The 22,295-nt window shown below is 33.3% G+C and overlaps 1 protein-coding gene across 1 annotated transcript in view; it reads right to left on the bottom strand.

Annotated features, from left to right (window-relative positions):
• kifap3b (kinesin-associated protein 3b) overlaps positions 1 to 7,811 on the bottom strand; it is a 48,739-nt gene extending 40,928 nt beyond the window's left edge. Inside the window, exons 1-9 of the mRNA XM_051135450.1 lie at positions 7,648 to 7,811; positions 7,078 to 7,209; positions 6,826 to 6,977; positions 6,597 to 6,658; positions 4,353 to 4,494; positions 4,105 to 4,204; positions 899 to 1,023; positions 714 to 812; positions 450 to 628 (exon numbers count right to left, since the gene is read on the bottom strand). Of these exons, the coding sequence (XP_050991407.1) occupies positions 450 to 628; positions 714 to 812; positions 899 to 1,023; positions 4,105 to 4,204; positions 4,353 to 4,494; positions 6,597 to 6,658; positions 6,826 to 6,977; positions 7,078 to 7,209; positions 7,648 to 7,679 (1,023 nt within the window). The 5' untranslated portion in view covers positions 7,680 to 7,811. The remainder of the gene's footprint in view (positions 1 to 449; positions 629 to 713; positions 813 to 898; positions 1,024 to 4,104; positions 4,205 to 4,352; positions 4,495 to 6,596; positions 6,659 to 6,825; positions 6,978 to 7,077; positions 7,210 to 7,647) is intronic.
• Positions 7,812 to 22,295: the final 14,484 nt, after the last annotated feature.

Raw genomic sequence — 22,295 nt, forward strand, 5'->3', positions numbered from 1 at the left:
ATTAGATGGGAGTTTTTCAACATACTCTAACCTTTCTGAACTGGAATGCACAGAGCAAACAAGACGAGCATTTGAGGTTAAAAAGTATATAAATTTACATATTTTTCGCTAGATAAGACCCTTCTTCCTCGGCTGGTATCATTTAGAGCCGTTTGAAACTGCATTTAAACTACATTTTGGAAGTTCAAACTCACGCGCACCATATCAGTCCACTATATGGAGAAACATCCTGGAATGTTTTCCTCAAGAGACATAATTTCTTTACGACTGAAGAAAGAAAAACATGAACATCTTAGATGACAAGGGGGTGAGTAAATTATCTGTAAATTTTTGTTCTGGAAGTGAACTTCTCCTTTAATTATTCCCAACTTTTTTCCAGCAGTGTCTAGTGATTTCAGTGAAATTATATTTCAAAGCTTCTGATGTGTCTGACACCAAGAAGATCTCACCATGTCGTTCTTGTTCTCCAAGAATATGCTGAGCTTTTTGAGGAAGGAGACCACCAGCACCAGCAGCTCTTCATTCTCCCTCTCTAGAGACTTGACGAGCAGGTGCACAATGTTCTTGTTCCTCATCTTGAGCTCCGTGCGAGTGTCCTCAGACAGATTTAACAGCAGGTAGAACGCAACTAGAGTCATAAGGAGGAAGAAGAGCACATAAACAAGGCCTCATTCCTAAAAAACTGTGCAAATAAAACATTTCACTAGCTGTACCTCGCAACAGCTGCTCCTGTTTAACCAGGAGGCTTTGGTATTTCTTAAAGTTTTTCTCATGATCCTTCCGCAAGCTCTGGTTTTCGGGGTCTTCATCACGTGGATATGTTAAGGAATAATCTAGTTCATTTAACACATTTATTTTGTAAAAATTTTTGATAGAGAGAGACTGACAAAAAGGATATAAGCCTTGCTCTTCTTCTCTAACTCGTCCTGCCACAGGTCATATTTCTTCAGCTCATGATCAATGATGTTCATGCACAGCGCTCCAATCTTATAGTGCGTAATGAGCCCGTGGAACTGCGAGAAACTGCAGGAAGAACACAAGAGGTGACGGTCTGTCCTGCTCCGACCTCTCCTGGCACATTCTGCCAGACACTGATGTATGCGATACAATCTGTGAACTAGACAATGGCTGGTATGCAGAGACACTGAGACGGACGTGCCAGATGAATTTCATACTCTAGTCCTGATTAGTGCATAAACAGAACTGAAAGATCGGGCCAAACAACTCATCATACATTTCAAATACATCCTTCAAACGTCAAAGTCATTCTAGCTTGCGGAAAGAAATTTCCACATTAGCCATCTGAAAATGAGTGCCAAGGAAAACCATCAAGTGAGAGCACACATTTTCATAGCTCAAATAAATTCTGACAGCTATCTCAGTAAAAGCAGTAACCTGATCTGCAACAACTAAAGATGTTTTGAGAACGTATCACGGTTTTCTTTCAAACTTACACAAGAGCTATATCAGAATGATATCTGGTATGCAATCGTGTCTATGAAAAATTATGACTGGAGGTAACATATTCATCCACTAAAACAGAATATTCTGCATATTTTCTCACACTGCACTAAAGTTTGGGGCCAGCGAGACTGAATGTTTTTAAAGTTTTAAAGTCTGTTTAAAGTACACTTCCAGAACAAAAATTTACAGACAATGTACTCACCCCCTTGTCATCCAAGATGTTTGTGTCTTTCTTTCTTCAGTCGATAAGAAATGTTTCTTGAGGAAAAAAATGTAGGAATTATCTCCATTTAATGGACTTCAATGGTGCCCCCAAGTTTGAACTTCCAAAATGCAGTTTAAATGTAGCTTCAAATGGCTCTAAATAATCCCAGCCGAAGAAGAAGGGTCTTATCTAGCAAAACGATCTGTCATTTTCTAAACAAATTGACAATTTATATACTTTTTAACCTCAAACACTCATCTTGTCTAAGTCTGCTCTGTTTTTTTCCGGTTCAATACGGTCAAGATAGTTAGGGTATGTCAAAAAACTCATGCAAAGAAGATCGAACACCCTTTACAAAAAAATGGTAAAACAGCGATGCAGGACGATTTTGATGTTGAAGAAGGAGTTTTTCAACATTCCCTAACTGTACTGACCCGGACTACACAGACTACGCATGCGCATTGCAGAGACAAGACAACACAAGCATTTGAGGTTAAAAAGTATATAAATTGTCAATTTGTTAAAAAAAATGACAGATCGTTTCACTAGATAAGACTCTTCTTCCTCAGCTGCGATTGTTTATAGCCCTTTGCAGCTGCATTTAAACTACATTTTGGAAGTTCAAACTTGGGGGCACCATTGAAGTCCACTATATGGAGAAAATTCCTGAAATGTTATGCTCAAGAAAGATAATTTCTTATTGACTGAAGAAAGAAAGACATGAACACTGAATGACAAGGGTGTGAGTAAATTATCTGTGATTTTTTGTTCTGGAAGTGGACTTCTTGTTTAAAGGAAGTTTCTTATGCTCACCAGGATTGCATTTATTTGATCAAAAATACAGTAAAAACAGTAATATTGTGAAATAATATTACTATTTAAAATACCTGTTTTCTATTTGAATATATTTTAAAATGTAATTTATTCCTGTGATTTCAAAGCTGTATTTTCAGAGGTCATTGCTCCAGTCTTCAGTGTCACATGATCCTTCAGAAATCATTCTAATATGCTGATTTGCTGCTCATGAAACTTTACTAATTATTATCAATGTTGTGCTGCTTTATATTTTTGTAAAAACGGTGATACCTTTCTTTTTTTTCAAAAGAACAACATTTATTTGAAATAAAAATGTTTTGTAACAACGTATACGTTTTTTCTCTCACTTTCGATTAATTTAATGCATCCTTGATGAATAGAAGTATTCATTTCTTAAAAAAAAAAAAAAAAAAAATGGCCCTAAACTTTTGCATGGTACTGTGCATATTTTCAAAATCTACAAGTTAGGATTTATCTGAATGGATAGTTAACTGGTCAGTTTTAACTTGGGACATCAGATGCCCATTTTCAACAAGTTGGTATGATTTTTTTAAGGTCTTCATGAGATGTCTAAAACATACTTGTAAAATAACACCCTTTTTGCGTGGTCAAATACAGCTCTGTTCACAGCGACTTGTTTCAGTACATGTCTCTTTAAATGATAATGAGCTACTGCTCACCCCGCCCCTCTCTTCCATATTTGGTGACGCATAACCATTAAAAACAAAACTAATCCACTGCGTTCTTAGTGGCTCGGATGTCGGGAGAAAATGAAGACTCCTAAGTTTACTATTACATATAACTACAAAACACCTGCATTACTTACGAGACATTACTGTCACTACAGCTGCTTGAGCATGGAGAAAATGGCGGACAGCGTACAACTGACAGAGGGTGGAAATATGCTAATACGGGGCAGTTTGTCAGCGGTTGTGGGCGGGATTTGAGCAACGTGATGTCATACTGCTCAGAAAATCAAAATGGCTTTATAATTAAGACTGTTTATGTTTTCTGGGGATTAAAAAAAAAGGAGTGAATGGATGTTTACCATTGTAGGGGGGTTGTGTCCACACACTGCTAAAACATATTTATATGCAAACACAATGTAAAAGTGAATTTTGCATCTGATGTCCCCTTTAAGAAAGCCACACAATGTGTTTTCATGCTCAAAAACAGCTGGATGGAGTGCAACAGATGAGATGAGAAAAGATGAACCACTGTGCAGCAATTCAATTGTGTAACTGTCAAGAGTGTCTATAAATCTCTCTTTGTCCCCGCAGAGACTTACAGATGATGATCGTAACAGGAAAATTGCTCACAGTAGGCGATTTAAAGTCTAAATAAGTCATTGTTTTAAACTTTAATTATTAGGAGCACTGAATTTGTTGTTTGAAGCTGTGTTTTGACGGCTGCAGCGGTGATGCTAATAAGGGTTGAATTTAGAGACGCCACTTCTCAGAGATAGTTCACCACGCTGACAGCACATTAAAGATCAGCACGCCGTCAGCACTCCTCAACATTGTCTACTCGATTCTGTTTCAGCCCCTTTGAAGCACCACAACAAAAATGAATATGGCTGTTGACAAAAAGACAAAATAAACTATACAGGAATTGTGTACCTTGAGAAGCAGAAGAACACATAGATAATAGTAGTCGCCAGCTCCACACTGAGTTTCCAGTCCTCTCTCAGTACCCGCGCCAGAGCTCCAAGTGCAGTCTCTGAAAAACATCAAACATATATTGCAAGAGCATTAACAACTACTGAAATCACTGCTGTTAATTCACTTTTCATATGCTTATGATGTAAGTTTGTTACAGAGTAATAACACTGACAGTGAATTCAGAACAAAACATGTGACTTCAGTACCATTACGTAGGAGCTCTTCCAGGTTATCAGGGTTACGAGCCAGATGCAGGATCAGGGTGGAGCCTCTAATCTTCTCAGGGATGTTCTCATACAACAGCTCAATGTAATCATCAATTTTATTAATATTGGCCTCCTCATCAATCTGAAAAAAGTATTACGGTAATATATCAACTTTAGTAACAACTAATGTCAATCACAGATCTCAAACAACATTTATGTCTGTCAGGCAGTCTATTTACACAGCGCTTTTCACAATACACATTGTTTCAAAGCAGCTTTACAGAAAACGGAAATGTTTATAATACCTTAATATCTGCCTTTCTTATGGTCAAATTTAGCAGATTTGAGCTGGGTGATAATATAGTTTACATTTTCCAATGATTCAAGCAGTTGAGACATGCTATGAAACATATATTTTAAAATATACAGTTGAGGTCAAAAGTTTACATGCACCTTGCAGAATCAGCAAAATGTTAATTATTTTACCAAAATAAGAGGGATCATACAAAATGCATGTTATTTTTGATTTAATACCTACCTGAATAAGATATTTCACATAGAAGAAGTTTACATATAGTCCACAAGAGAAAACAATAGTTGAATTTATAAAAATGATCCTGTTCAAAAGTTTAAATACACTTGATTCTTAATGTTGTTACCTGAATGATCCACAGCTGTATTTTAGTTTAATTTTTTGTTTAGTGATAGTTGTTCATAAGTCATATGTTTGTCCTGAACAGTTAAACTGCCTGCTGTTCATCAGAAAAATCCCACAAATTCTTTGCCTTTCTGCATTTTTGTGTATTTGAACCCTTTCCAACAAAGGAATCATATGCAACTATTACAGAACGCTCACTGATGCTTCAGAAGGAAACACAATGCATTAGTCAGGGGGTGAAAACCTTTTGAATTTAAAGATCAGGGTAAATGTAAATTATTTTGTGTTCTGGTAAAAGTATCTTCAGTAGCTTCTGAAGGGCACTTCTAAATGGAAAAAATATGATATTCAGGCAAAACAGAGAAATGTACACATCTTCATTCTGTTCAAAAGTTTACAACCTTGGCTCTTATTGCATCATTTCTCCTTCTGTAGCATCAGTGATCATTTGAACCTTCTGTAATAGTTGCATATGAGTCCCTCAGTTGTCCTCAGTGTGAAAAGATGCATCTCAAAATCATACAGTCATTGTTGGAAAGTGTTCAAATACACAAAAAAGCTGAAAAACCAAAGATTTTGTGGGACATGAAGAATTTTTCTGAAGAACTGTTCAGGACAAACAAGTGACTCATTAACAACTATCACTAAACAAAACAAAAAAAAAAAAAAACACAGCTGTGGACCATTCAGGTAACAACACATTATTAAGAATCAAGTGTATGTAAACTTTTGAAGAGGGTCATTTTTATAAATTTAACTATTATTTTCTCTTGTGGATTATATGTAAACATCTTTTATGTGAAATATCTTATTCAGGTCAGTACTCAATAAAAAAAACAACATGCATTTTGTTCGATCCCTCTTATTTCGGTAAAATAATTTACATTTTGCAGATTCTTCAAATTCTTCAACTTTTGACCTCAACTATATCACCTAATGTAATTCTACTGTATATATATGGATAAAGTTGGACATACTTACATATCCAACTTTATATAAACAGCTAGGCAATAACAGTCACATTTTGTGATTACAAATAAAAATAAAAATAAAAAATTAGACAACTGAGATTTGCTATATAGTATATATTACTTTACGTTAGTGCATGCAGGTAAAGTTGCACTATTAATATATAACTGGCAGCTATTATAGTTTATATTTTTCACCAATTAAGCAGCTGAGATTTGCTAGTTTGTCAGAATTAGCACATTCTGGAAAGTAAGTAGAAGGACTGTTATGTAAACACACCTCCTTTGTTATTAATATGTCTATCAAGGGGTCTGTTTTACTCGTGGGTGAGATGTCATTTGTTAAGCTTCAATAATGATTAAATTACACCAAACAAAGACTGCAAATGACTTTACTTTAACAGTATCATCTGGGTTTGGTTTATATATAAATTGGAAAGAAGACGACACTTGAACTGGGGATCCGGTTTGAATTATTTGGTAAAAATCAAACAGAACAGAATTAACCAATTATCATGTCAAATTAGCTAAATGCTTTAAACATCTTAAATAAGCATCACATGTTTTAATACATTTCCTTTCTTAACCTCTAAGCACAAAAAAATAACTTGTGCGTACTTCCATTCCTTCAAACGGCAAAAGTTCTCTGGGTTTCGATGGTTTCTTTTCCTTCTTCTCCACTAAGGACAGGAAACAACAAACACTGTCATGATTAAATGCGATATGATACAAAAAAAAAATAAACAGATAAATAAATATTATTGAGACAACAGATAAACACAAAAGTTCACCCAAAAATATTCAATTTTGTTTACAACAGGGAATTGTATTTTAAACACGTATTTACATTTACTGCTGGGCTTCTTTCGGTTTTGTAAATACAGCAGCAGATGTTCCACCTCTGCCAGCTTTGATGGATGAATGATTTTACACTCTTCCACCACCTTCCTGGCCAGGGCAGAAACATCAGTGCTGGCATTCAGACTCCTCAACCGGATGCTAAACAACAAACACAGAGAAAACGTGAGGTAAAGTTCAATTAAATGTAACAATGGAGAACGTATGTGTGTGAATGGGTATACAGCTCATCTCTGCTTACATTTTCTGGCACTCTTTCTTCTCCTCAAGCCTGGCATTGCCTGTCTCTCCTAAAATGGATGCTTCCACTTCATAGTATACGACCAGAGCCTTTTCTGTTGGATGCACATCTATATCACCAATCCTACACCTCCTAATAGACATAGGAGAGATCAAGATTGGATGTGACAGGGAGTTGCATTAAACACTGGCAGTGTCTCAAACCCTACAGTGAACTGCCAAGCCTAAACAGTAACTTAAGAGCGTTCATCATAGCTGCAGATGACTAGGAAACCCAAAAAATGGTATATAAATATCTAGCTGACAGGAGACACTGGTGTCATAACGGGATGGTTACAGCAGGCCACGCCCATCTGCAAGTGAAGCGAATGAATTTGACCCAGATTTATGTTACGACTATGGAAAATATAAAAAAAATAATTCGTTTAAAGTAAACCGGTGAGGGTAAACTTATAGAATATATGATATACACATGATATATGCAGTGCTTCTCCTTTAATAGATGGAAATAACCTTATCAACATAACGCTGTCATATTGTGATGTACGTTTAAGCCAAGTGTTATAGTTACCGCTGCAAATACTGTGACTCGTCCGGCTGCATTTTATTCCGTTCATGTGAAAGAGTGAGACGTCGGTTTGGCTGCTGTTCAGGCTGTTGACATAAATGAGGATCAAAGCATCTCTCATCCACACTGAACTGACTGATCCGCTATCAGGTCTGATCACGGGTCGGCGAGAGACAGACGCCTGAGCTGAGCGCTCTCGCCATCTGCAGGACGGGAGGAAGACGAGGACGGTGTGGAGTAGACCAAACACTGTAAATCCAAGGTTTGCAAGAGCAGCCTCTTGAAAATTATTCATATAAGTACATAACAAACCCATGGTCAGTGTTGGGGAGTAACTAGTTACATGTAACGGAATTACGTAATCTAATTACAAAATAAATGTAGTTGTAATTAGTTACAGTTACTGAGAAAAAATATGTAATTAAATTACAGTTACTTTTGAAAAATGACATTGATTACAAAGGGGATTACATCTGAATTTTTTCACACCCACCCCACTTACAGATTTAATTGACTTCTTTTTAAATTGCATTGACTGCTCTAAAATGAGTCACCAATGTTTCAGGAGTTTAGGACACAGAACAGGACACATGCTTATTCGATAACTGTTTTATTTCCTATTTGGGTTTATGCATAAACTTTATTTTTTTAAGATTGTTTTTTCCGAGGCATTGTTAGATGCTAGTGTTTTCTGTCATAACTATGCAAACATTCGATTTCAAACCCAGCATCATAGCTATTAAACTATTTCTTTTTATGGTGTTATTTATGTTATGATCTTGTTATGACATATAGCGCAACTGCGCTCACGGTGACCCGAGTTCGATTCCTGTCTCGAGGTCCTTTGTCGAACCCGCTCCCCTCTCTCCTCCCAGCTCTTTCCTGTCGTCTCTCTACTGTCCTATCACAATAAAAGGCATAAAAAGCCCAAAAATGTAAGTAAAACAAAAAAAAAAAAAAAATCTGAATTTGTGGTGGCTGTGCTTTAAATTAAATAATTATACAGCTCAGACTCTTTTGGGGCAACTTAAGTCAGTGCTATATGCTTGATGATATTTCTTGGTGAAAGCTTTGCATTTGGTTAGTTAATAAAATATTAAAGTTTAATTCAATATTATGTGTACAATTTCTTAATTCTGTCATCCTGGTATCGTGGACTTGCTCTATTGTTTCATACAAACACAGCTGCTGCCATTTTTTTTTTTTTTTTTTTTTTTTTTTGTACATTGTAATGGATTATAAGATAATTAACAAACTTATTTATGTGGTGAAATGTTGTGTAAGAAAACTGGTATGACTGCACTGTATCCCTAAAATGTCTAGTTTGAACTTGCCGTTTGCTAGCAACTGATTTCTTCATGGAAGCTTTGCGTTTAAATATTTCAACTCAGATCAGTGTTTCACGTCTAATTATTTTGACACAAAACATCTAAATAATCTATCAAGAAGCTGTGTAATAAGTGAGATAATGTACATTCAGCCAGTTGTTATCGCAAAATAAAGATGTATATTATCCCTTACTTATAATCTTAATTCAAATGATAAAGGATTTTGAAAGTCTGACAGTAATCAGTGTTGAGTGCTACTGTAAGGTTAACTCTGCCTGGTTTAAATGTTTCAAAATGATTAACAGCTGAAAATATTAGAAATTTAGAAAAGTAATCAAAAAGTAATTAAAAGTAATAAGTTACATTACTTTAAAAAAGTAATTGAAAAGTTACAGTACTTATTACATTTTAAATCAAGTAACTTGTAATCTGTAACCTATTACATTTCTAAAGTAACCTTCCCAACACTGCCCATGGTGTAGTGGTATCGTGTTTCCAAACAACTATGTTATAGTGTTATGGTTTAATATTCCTTTAATTTTTCCGCAATTGCATTTTTGGAATAAAGTGTCTCTTAACCCTTACGAAAAAGAAGTTTATTCAAGTGTGCTATTAGTATACTTCTTTTAAACTAAAAATAGGAAAGTATACTTTCAGTCTACTTTTTATGTACTTCTCAGAAATGTGCTTTATATACTTATCAGAAATATACTTAAAATTGCATTTAAGTATACTTGATTTATACTTAGAAAAAGTATAATGAGCTATACTTGTGCTCTGAGAATCTGTTTTCATTGTTATACATGAGAGATGCTATTACACATCTTCTGTACAAAATTTCCAAAACACAAGCAAAGAAGAAACAAAAACAGATGCTTCCACGCTGTAAAAAATGCAAATACATATTTTCCATTTTACAAAACATTTTGTCTCAGATACTAAAAAATGATATTTTTTAAAACTAAAAACCCTTGTCAGACCAATAAAATTACAATAATGTTGTCCCAACTAGTCAAACAAATTTGTCTGAACAAAGAATTTCATATTGTTGAAATTTCAAGGCTTTGTAAGTTCCCAGCATGCATTGCAGCATGAATAAATTATCCATTTACTGTTATAGGATTATTGTTTTGCTGTTTGCTGACTTCATTTAAACTTTTTTGTTGTTGTTTTGTCATTATTGTTAGTTATTTGTTGTACTGTGACATACAGATCTAATCTTTTTAATATTTGGTGATTGCCATCGTTCTGGAGGGTTGTGTATCTAGTTTTGAGGCCTAGATACTTTCAACCACTTATATCTATTTTTTGGATATCTTAATCTTGTAAAATGCTTTAGAAACAAAGAAAACGTTGTGTACATATTAGACTGTTATTCATGATGTTTTGTATGTTCAGTTATTCATATAACAAAATATATACAAATTAATACCTAAATAGGGATATAGTAGTATACTTGAAGTGTGATATGAAGTTTACTTAAAGAAAACTTTCGAGTATGCTTAAAGTATAAAACTACTGATCTTGTAGTTTACTATCAGTATACCTATTAGTTCACTTTTAGTATACTTGCAGTACAAACTGAAAACATAGATGTAAACTAGTTGTGTACTCAAAATTTACTAATGTTATACTTAAAGAATATTTAAAAGTATACTTTTATATACTAGAAAGTGGGCCAATTTAGTCCCAAAGAGTATAAAAGTAGTACACTGAAAAGTATACTACTAGTATGCTGATATTTGTATACTTACTACATAAAGTATACTTAAAAATATACTTGAACTTTACTTAAGTATACTTAATAAAATAAACTTGAAGTAAACTTTTTTTGGTAAGGGAAGTTCATATTTTTGCTGTTTTTACCAACATATGATGTGATTTTCTCAACTGTAGTCACTTTTACAAGGATGACACATGCTGAAGTGCTTCATTAAGCATTTATTCATTGCTGCATTTTTGATAAATGTAAATAAATGGTTTGTCTTAAATAGTTTTACAGTAAGTTGAGCAAATGTTAATGTTTCCATGAGACAAGGGATGTGTATTTCTTCACTGGTCCTTTGCTGGTTTATGCTGGTCCTTGACCAGCAACATGACCAGCTAAGGACCAGCATAAACCAGCTAAGGACAGTCTTAAACCAGCATCAAAACATACCTACACTGTAAAAAATGATTCTGAGTTTTAGTCAGGTGGACAAGTTAAATCATGTCCTGTCAACTTGCAGTGTCTCACTACACAGTAGGATGAGTTGGAACAACCCCAACTTAAATAGGAACTGAAAACTTAAAATAACATGTTCATATAACAACAAAACATAGGTTCTATCAACTTTCTGTGTAATGCACATGTGCCAGATACTCTACGTCATGATAACATACTTTTTTAACAAAGTTGTGACAGACGCAGATAATTAATGATTAATTAATTGATGACTGATCATTATTGAAGACGCCTGATGTTAACAAGCAGAATCACCAAAGGAGAAAAATCAAAATTTTTAAGCAACCATTATAGTGATCAGTATTTGCATTAGTTGGGCTCTTGACACTTACATTTTTAACTTTAAATTTTCTTTGGCTACTGTGACTGTGTTAAAACAGCCAGACAAGCCAACAGCACAAGTCATCAGGTGGTGATGATTATGTTAAAACATAATCATTTTTTGAGTCAATCATTTGGAGTTTTTTTTTTTTTTTTGAGTTATATTTCCTTTATTGTGAGTGTAACTCAGAGATTAGACTCTAAACAAATTCAGTGATTATAGTCAAATAAAGATCGTCTTGAATAATTAGTGTCAGCCTTGTGATTCCACAACAAAAGATCCTGTCTTTTTTATACGTTTTAGGAAATTTTCTTACAAGCTGTTGTGATTTTAAAAAAAAAAGAAAAAAAACCTTCTGAAGAAGACTCTTTGTTTAGGTGCACACAGACATCAAGAACCAGTGTATGAACGTCAACAACGGTGACAAACAGCATATTCAGATAAACAGATCAACTCTGAACATCACAAAACAAGCTACTAAAAAGTCACATAAAAACAACAAAAACAAAAGAAAATAGTAAGAATAAAAGAAATTACAAAGACAATTCAGCTCATAATTTATTCATGCCACAATGCATGATGGGAGCCATGGATTAGTTCTGATTGGCTACAACATGCTTTTTAATTGATACAGTTCATTGGCTCAATTTACTGAAAGTTATTTCAACAACTACATATAAGTTGAGTGAACATAACACCTAGTGTTTGCTAAACTTAACAAAGTCAATGCAACAAAATGACTTGACTAAGTCAAGTTGTGTCAACAAATCATTTTTTACAGTGTACCAGCATATGCTGTTTTTTTCACCAGGGCAACTTCGTCTAACATTGCTTTACTGTAAGTTGAGCAAATCTGTCCACAGGACAACAGACATGCATTTCTTCATTGGGAATTTTTATTTATTTATTTATACTACCAGTCAAAAGATTTTAATGTTTTTTTTTAATGAATTCTCTTTTGCTCACGAAACCTGCATTTATTTGATCCAAAATACAGCAAAAACAGTAATATTGTGAAATCTCTTTACTATTTTAAATATCTACTTTCTATTTCAATATAGTTTAAAATATAATTTATTTTTTGTGATAAAAGCTGAATTTTTAGCATCATTACTTCAATCTTTAGTGTCACATAATCCTTTAGAAATCATTCTAATATTTGCTGTTCAAGAAACATATTATTATTATTATTATCAATATTTAAAACAGTTGAGTAACTTTTTTTTTGGAATATTTGATGAATAGAAAGATCAAAAAATCAGCATTTATCTGAAATATAAAGCTTTTTTGCATTATACACTGTACCATTCAAAAGCTTGGAGTCAGTATCGTTTTTTCAAAAGTGATAATAAAGACATTTATAATGTTACAAAAGCTTTCTATTTCAGACAAATGCTGTTCTTCTGAACTCTCTATTCATCAAAGAAACCTAAAAAAATTGTACTCAGCTGTTTTCAACATAATAATAATAATACATGTTTTTGAGCAGCAAATCAGCATATTAGAATGATTTCTGAAGGATCATGTGACTGGAGTAATGATGCTAAAAAATTCAGCATTGAAATCACAGGAAAAAGGACATTTTAAAATATATTCAAAAAGAAAACAGTTATTTTAAATAGTAAAAATATGCATGAATTGTACTGTTTTTGCTGTACTTTGGATTAAATAAATGCAGACTTGCTGTTCAAAAACTTTTGACTGGTAGTGTATTTATTTATTTGTTTGTTTAAAGATAGATGGATGGTAAATAACTTTTTCTAACATGGTTTTACAGCAAGTTGAGCAAATGTTTTGTCTCTATAAGACAACAGACATGCATTTCTTCATTAGGTATTTATATAGATTATGGCATTGATTATATTACTGCAGTAATTAATTTATTTAGAAATATTTTAAAAGTAGGGAGTATAATTACATTTATGCAAAAATGAAAGCAGTTGCTTTCTTCAGAGAAGAGTACCCACTTGACTCTACCATGAGATAATCTGGTCTTTTAAGTGCAATATATGCAGTACAAAGAATAAATTATAGTAATAAATTCCATTTAAGAGTGCAGGATTTCAGAGTAAATTCAGTAAAAAACATTTTCTGATGTGGTTTTGCTTGTGTGTCATGTTGAAAGTTCTGAACCCTTGGCTAATGGACATTAAAGTGTGTTTGATTTGGCTTATTTTCTAGATGGATTTATATTCAGTGAGATGTGATTCCTGTTTGTTGGCATTGCTGGTTTTAGAGCTGTCCAGCTGCAGAATTCTTATATCCTGTTGATCTTTCCAGCTCGTCTCTGTTTCACACTCCAAAATAGAATGACAGATTAGTCTTTTGCTGGCAACCAATACAAACCCCTTAGGTGAATGTTTAAAAATACTTTTAGATGAGGAGTTTCCCTGCTATAGTTTCACAAATAGACCCAGTGTTGCTGTATTTTACTGTTGGACATTGTTTCAAATCCAAGTCACTATGCTTATAATATATTATGAGCAATATTAAATTAGGGTGTACCATAAACATCAGCCATTCTTTCATGCTGATCTTTAATTCAGGAGTGAACACCAATAGATTGTGTTACATTTTAAAAGACGGAGAGAATATGTATATGTTTGGGAATAGTGAAAACAATCTCAGCAGCATTGGGTGGCCTATATATACAGTGGTGTTACTAAACTCGGCGGACTATAGCACAGGACAGCGGATATACTCTCTGCATGAGTTCCCACGGATTCAGTCTAGTGACCTTTACCAGTTATACAATACTATAATGATCTATGCTGGCTCACACATGTGAGTCATAGCATTACCCGAAACCAGTTTACCATAATTAAATGTTTTCATTTCTCATAGTGAATCATGCAGTTGGATGCCTGTACAGGTCAGCCCTTGAAGGTTGGCCAGCATTTTAGGAATAACAGCATTCAGGTTGAATGTTACATGAATCACAGTCAGGGCTAAACTTTTAATAAAGTAAGAAAGCAAATACTAGTGTTGAACACTAAAACAGGCAATGCTGGCCCTTGAAAGCAGATTTTTGTTTTTTTTTAAATATATATATGCGATCTAGGAAAACCCAACACATAGTGAAATTTGACCTTTTTAGGTTTTGATACCATATGAATATGCCATATGCCCTTTAAAAAACATCTCTTCCCTTTAATAATTTACTCACGCCCTTGTCATCCAAGATGTCTTTCTGTCTAGAGTCGTAAAGAAATTATGGATTTGAGGAAAGCATTTCAGTTTAAATGCAGCTTCAAAGGGCTCTAAATGATCCCAGCCGAGGAAGAAGGGTCTTATCTAGTGAAAAGATATGTCATTTTTAGCACAGGTTCTGGCTTGCGCGTTCACGACGCTACGTATTATTGAATCATGTCGAAAGGTCACGCCGAATGTAGGTGGAACTACAGACCCAGTGTTTACAAAGCGAACGCGCAAAGACTAAGAAAGTGCAAGTAAGACAAACACTGTTTACAAACAAAAACTTGCAATGTGTCGGACGATTCTGAAGTTGTAAGAGAAAATAAGATGGAGTTTTTTGCCATACTCTACCTTTTTTAGCCGGAGTACGCAGACGATGAACTTAGACGTGATTTGTAGTGGTGGGAAGTTCGGATCGTTTTACCGACTCGGACCTTTGAGTCTCGTTCAGCAAAATGAACAAATCTTTTTTCGAGTCATTTCGTTCATTTTAACAAAATCAGGGTCACGTGACAGCCCCATAAAATGAACGAACGACTCGAAAAACCTGAAGACTCGAAACAGGTAAACTAATTCCAGAACCTAATAGGATGTTGTGCATGAAAAATCCTGAAATGTTTTCCTCAAAAAACATAATTTCTTTACGACTGAAGACAGAAAGACATGAACATCTTGGATGACAAGGGGGTGAGTAAATTATTTGTAAATTGTTGTTCTGGAAGTGGACTTTTCAGGAATGGAATTTTGAGGAAAACCTGGTTTAAAGTGAGAAGGCTTTTTTTCACTTAACGGGTTTAACGAGCGCTGTCTGTCAAGTCAGGGCTAACGTCTGGTTTCCGTTGAAGGAGAGATAAGGATGAGTATGATTTTTAATGTTTTTTAAAGACGTTTCTTAGGTTCATCAAGGCTGCATTTTTATGTTATCAAAAATACATTAAAAAATAATATTGTTAAATATTATTATAATGTAAAATAACATTTTTGTATTTTATTATACATTAAAATCTAATTTATTCCTGTGATCAAAGTAGAATTTTCAGCATCATTACTCCAGTGTCACATGATCCTTCAGAAATCATTCTAATATGCTGATTTATTATCAATGCTGGAAACAGATGAGCTGCTTAATATTTTTTTTTAACCTGTGATACTTTTTTTTTAGGATTTTTTTGATGAATAAAAAGTTCAAAAGAACAGCATTTATTTACAATAGATTTTTTTTCTAACACTATATGCTGCTGTTCAAAAGTTTGTGGTCAAACATTTTTATTTATTGTTTTTAAAAGAAATTAATACTTTTATTCAACAAGGATGTGTTAAATTAATGAAAAGTAATAGTGAATACTTACTTTTTCAGAAAAGATTTATATTTTGAATAAATGCTGTTCTTTTTAACATCAAATAATATATATATATATATATATATATATATTTTTTTTTTTTTTTTTTTTTTTTTTTGCACTAAACAGGTGAATTTTGGCAAGATATTTTCAGAGATGATAGACAAGATGTCACATCACATATAAGTGTATATATATATAAAAATATACATACACACTGCCATTCAAAAGTTTAGGATGAGTATGATTTTTAGACGTTTCTTATGCTCATCAAGGCTGCATTTTTTGTTATCAAAAATACATAAAAAATAATATTGTTAAATATTATTATAATGCAAAAAAATATATATATATACATGTGTGTGTGTGTGAGTATGTGTGTGTGTGTGTGTGTTTATTTATTTGTTTATTTTTGTCCTGAGATCTGGCAAAAAATCTGAAAAATTTGTGCAGTGTTAGAACTGAAATTTTCCCTAAAAAAAATCATGCTTTCAATGGACAGCATTGTCTGTTTCAGTTTATTTGCTTGCTTACTTTATTAAAAGTCTACAAAAATGATTTATTTACTTATTTATTTGTAAGGTAAATAAATGGTAAATCTTTGGCCAAAAAACAACACACACTGTCAAAAGTTTTCACCAGTTTCAACTTAAAAAGATAAGTTTAGCAGCTGCCTTAAATGTTTATGTTAAATCAGCTTAAAAGTTCAAGTCATTTCAACTCATGAGTTAAATCAACTTAAAAGTACAAGTCGTTTTAACTCACCTTATTGTAGTGAGTCGAAATGACTTGTAGTTTTACATTAATTTAACTTAAAATTTTAAAATTATTTGAAGTTTTTAAGTTGAAACTGGTGAAAACGTTTTACAGTGCAGTTTTACAGCAAGTTGAGTAAATGTTCATATTTCCATAAGACTACAGACTGACATTTTTTAAATGATGTAGGTTTAAAGTTGCACTCATGTGGTACTTTTTTTCTTCTGATGTCTCACAGTCAAGACTAAACTATTTATTTATTTATTTAGTGTTTTTATTTATTTACTTACATTTTTGTAAGTAAACACAGTTTTACGTAAGACAACGTCGCACTCCTATGTTACCTTTTTGTTTGCCCAGTTATTTATTTCAGAACTTGAGCATACATTTATTTCCAGTCTTTCCGTAAGACAAGAGACACTGAAACAGACAATGATGTCCTTTGAAAGCTGTGTTTTTAGGGATATTTTCAAGTGCAACGTTGCACTCACATAATACTTTTTCTCTTTTTTACAGATGCATCACACAGTCAAAGCTACACTTTTAACATTTTCACTGGCTTCTCATGTTTTGAGGATACACCGTATATCATGCCAACAACCCGCTCTGCTTACGGTCGTTCGCTTTTGCACATTTTTGTCCCGCCACGAAACACGATGCTCATTTCCCCAACCCACCCTGCAAACCACCCTCTGACACATTAGAGCCGTCTAGCACGCACTGTAGCAGTAACAGCAAAGTAAAACAGTAATCCAACTAATTTGAAACATTTCAGGGTGATTTACAGGCAAAGCTGTGAAATATGACTTTAATAATGGTTACAAATGGCTCCACTGCTGTCTGTCTGAGAAACGCAGAAGAGCTCGAGAGCTTATGAGAAAGGCGTCCCATTTGGCATATTACTGGCAGCGCATTTGTTATCAATGAAATGTGAAAATGACTGTGGTATGGCTGTTATGGTTATTGCAGACTGAACTGTTGATGAAGTTGCTGTCCTGTGGTTCTGTTGTAACTGAGCTGAAGGTACTTTCATGTGTCAGACTGTGGGATGTGTGTGGTGCCAGTGGGCTGACTGGATTGGTGCTGCCCTACATTTACGAGCCAGCTTGTTTGTTTCAGTACTTCATAACACTGTGATTTTACTGTTGACAATTTGCGTCAATAAGGTATTTAGCTATATTTAGACATTTTACTGTTTTGACAGACTGAAAAAACATCGGGATACTGATCCCAAATGGAAAACATTTTTGATTAAAAAGAGCAACTTAATTATATTGGTTGAACTTGTTAAAATTGTGCCCAGAACACTGAGGGAACATTTCTCCAACTACTGTGTGACCTGCAGGGTCATTACACTCACTTCAGAAGTCATTACACCTCAAAAGCTGCTTGACACTCGTTCAGTCCTCTGGCTTCCCTCTCATGTTTTATGCACATGCCTCGTATGACCCGTAGGTGAGCGGCACGCCACGTCTGACACCAATAATATGCATAAGGTAACAGAACAAAATGGGATCAAACACTGGAGCACCCGTACTAAATCAACACACAAAAACCATTCATACACTGCAAAAAATGATTCATTGAAGCTTAACCCCGGGTTATCGTTGTTCTAAACCCTGGGTAAAACTTTGTTTCACACTTGTAATTTAGAAGCAGCATTAGTACCACTTCTTTCTTTTTTTCAAAATCTGGGTTACACTGGAAAAACAAGAAAACACAATTTGTTGAGCCAACTTAAAATAATTTGTTAGACGGCTGCCTTAAAATTTTAAGTTCGGTCAACTCAAATAAGTTTAGTCAACTTGAACTGTTAAGTTGTACTAAGTGACAACTTTTTTTTGAGTTGACTTAACAAAAAATTTGGTTTGTTAAACTTAGAAGCTTGGTAAGTTAACCAGCTGCCTTGAAATTTTAAGTTGAATCATCTTAAATATCTAAATTGTCACTTAGTACAACTTAACATTTCAAGTTAAGTTTTTTGAGTTGACTAAACTTACATTTTTAAGGCAGCCAGGTACACTGTAAAAAACAATTTGTTGATTCAACTTAAAAAAAATTGTTACCTGGCTGCCTTAAAATTTTAAGTTCAATAACTTAAAAATAGTTTAGTCAACTTGAAATGTTAAGTTGTACCAAGTGACAACTTTTTTTTTTGAGTTGACTTAACAAAAAATTTGGTTTGTTAAACTTAAAAGCTTGGTAAGTTAACCAGCTGCCTTGAAATTTTAAGTTGAATCATCTGAAATATCTAAGTTGTCACTTAGTACAACTTAACATTTCAAGTCACGTTTTTTGAGTTGACTAAACTTACATTTTTAAGGCAGCCAGGTACACTGTAAAAAACAATTTGTTGATTCAACTTAAAAAAACGTGTTACCCAGCTGCCTTAAAATTTTCATTTTAAAATTAAAAAGTTCAGTCAACTTAAAAATAGTTTAGTCAACTTAAAATGTTAAGTTGTACTAAGTGACAACTTAGATATTTGAGTTCAATAAACTTAAAATGTTAAGGCTGCTGGGTAACAAGCCCAGCTTTTAAGTTTAACAAACCAACTTGATTGTTTAGATGTCAACTCAAATATCTAGGTTTTTACTTAGTACAACTTAATATTTCAAGTTGACTAAACTTATTTGAGTTGACTGAACTTAAAATTTTAAGTCTGCAGGGTAACAAATTATTTTAAGTTGACTCAACGAATTGTGTTTTTTTGTTTTTTACAGCGTAACAAATTATTTTAAGTTGACTCAACAAATTGTTTTTTACAGTGTATCAAACCCTACTCCAGGACAGGATTAGTGCCACTTTTTTACATTTTTATAGGTTTATTTTATACTATGGAAATCAATGGCTACCATAAAGGGATAGTTCACCCAAAAATGAAACACTGTCATATTAGACAGTCTCTTTGCTCTTTATATTATAATAACTGTTGAAATGTAAGTCTTCGTAGAACACATTTTACTGTAACCTCCTGAGGCGGCTCCTTCTGAAAACAATTAACTGAAAGGCTGCTTAGCATGGAGGCTCCCCTTGAGTCTTATAAGTGCCTCGGCCAAGTCCTTCATTAATCAGAAGAAAAAACATGGCCACTGATCATAGTTCCGTGCGCAGATTTATGTCGGCGCTGATGTGGAATGAAGATGGGAAGAGTTTCACAACACGCCTCTGCTCCAGAAAGAGTTAAGGAATGTTGTTCATTGTCACATGACGTGGGAGAAGACAGGCAATATTCAACACCCCCTCCCCGTTGGGCGCACATCTTGCCCGCAGATGTGGTGATACCACAAACACTTCAAAGTGCCTCCCCTCAGACCAACTGATATTCTGACGCCAACTGTAAATGTCCTGGACACGCAGAGTGGAAAATATGAAACCTTTTAAATGACTGAAGAAGCACTTCCATTGTGTCTTTGGGAAAAGTTAGAACAAAGAAAACAGTGCTTTGTTCTAACAATCTTTCTGTGAGTGAATTAGGCCCCTGTTCCTGAAAAATAACACTGGCTCTTGGTATTTTCTAGGATAAAAAGAGCCTTGGGCATGTAAGCTGTTATGTGTTGTGTAATGTGATGTTTTGGATTTGCGGTACTTTTAAGTGTCAAATGCTTTTGTACCAACAAGATACCAGTCAGTGCTGTGTCTTTGAATAAAGTCTCACCAAGACTGCATACAGTTATATTGTAAAATTACAGTTTATTATTTTGATGGTAAGGCAGGATTTTCAGCAGTCTTCAGTGTTACATGATCCTTCAGAAATCATTCTAACATGATGATTTGGCGCTCAGGAAACATCTAATATTATTAATATTGTTGAAAACAGAGCTGCTTAATTTTTTTTTGCAGAACCTGTGGATACATTTTTAATGTTTAATTAATAGTTCAAATAAAATAAACGTTTAAAAGAACATTTAAATGAAATAGAAATCTTTCAAAAAAAAATTATAAATGACTTGACTGTCACTTTTGCACAAATCCTTGAATAAATGTATTAATTAAAAAAAAATAGTACTGACCTCAAGGTTTTTTGAACAGTAGTGTATATCACATGGGTTATGTTGAAGTTTATTAAATATTGTAAAAATATTTTTAAATTAAATTCAATATTTTAAAACCTTTTAATTAAATATTTTTGTTAAATACATGTTTTTCAATTAAATAAAAAAATAAATTAAATTAAATTAAATTAAAAACAACCAGCACTCTGAATTTTGAAATTTTTGAAAAACATTATAAATGTCTTGATTGTCACTTTTGCACAAATCCTTAAATGAATGTATTCATTTTAAAAAAAAAATCTTACTGACCTCAAAGTTTTTTAAACATTAGTGTATTTCACATCGGTTGATTATTATTATTATTAAAATATTTTTTATCAAATTAAATATTTTAAAACATTGTAATTAAATATTTTTGTTAAATGAAATGAAATGAAATGAAATGAAATGAAATTAAATTAAATTAAATTAAATTAAATTAAATTAAAAATTAAATTAAATTAAATTAAATTAAATTAAATTAAATTTTAATTTAATTTAATTTAATTTAATTTAATTTAATTTAATTTAATTTAATTTAATTTAACAACCAGCACTCTGAATTTTTTCCTAAATGTTTTATTAGTCACCTAAAATCTTACTGACCTTAAAGTTCTTTAAACAGTACTGCATATCAAATGGGTTGATTATGTTGAAGTTGATTAAATATTTGAAAAAAAAAAAAAGAAATTCCTTTTTTAAAATTATATTAAATGTTTAAAAACATTTTTAATTCAATATGAAAATTAAATTAAATTAAATTAACAACCAGCACTCAGTTTTTTTCCCTTAAATATTTTATTAGTCACCTCTGCTTCAGTAAGCATGCATGCAAGTACAATATTACTTCTTAAAAGGTCTTCATGGTAAAGACGGCAAAATTTTGACCTCAGCCAGACAACAACAATTCAGAGGCCACAACAAGAGCAAGAAAAACCACACCGCAAACCAGCATTGAGAAGTTCAGCATATTCAGCTCATCTGAGCACTGAATGATGCATCAGTGTCTGTCATAGTCTAGACAGACAGTCATCATCAATATATTCCAATGGTCAAGATTAAATAAAGGCTGAGTATACGTCACTGACATCATGTCATGATGCTTCAGTTGGGAGTGCTATGAGAGACATTAAAGGGCATTAAAGTCATGCCATGGATTTTTTTTATCATCTTAATATGGTCCTTGAGGTTTACTTATAATGTTAATAACATCTTTTGCACAAAAAAACAAACAAACCAATAAATATGTGGAAAAATGATTATTTTCATTCTTCTTTCTGACCCTTTGTCTAGTTCCTGTTTTAAGGGCGTGTCCTTTAAAGCTTGTCATTAATCGGCCACTGTGATTGGCTAACGTCACTGCATAGGAAACAGTATCATTGCCCCCTCACTATTGCATGTGAGTGTTTTGACAACATAATCAAAAACAAACCAAAAAAAACCCCAGTAATT

Source organism: Labeo rohita, chromosome 2 (assembly GCF_022985175.1).
Source record: "Labeo rohita strain BAU-BD-2019 chromosome 2, IGBB_LRoh.1.0, whole genome shotgun sequence".
NCBI classification, from domain to species: domain Eukaryota; kingdom Metazoa; phylum Chordata; class Actinopteri; order Cypriniformes; family Cyprinidae; genus Labeo; species Labeo rohita.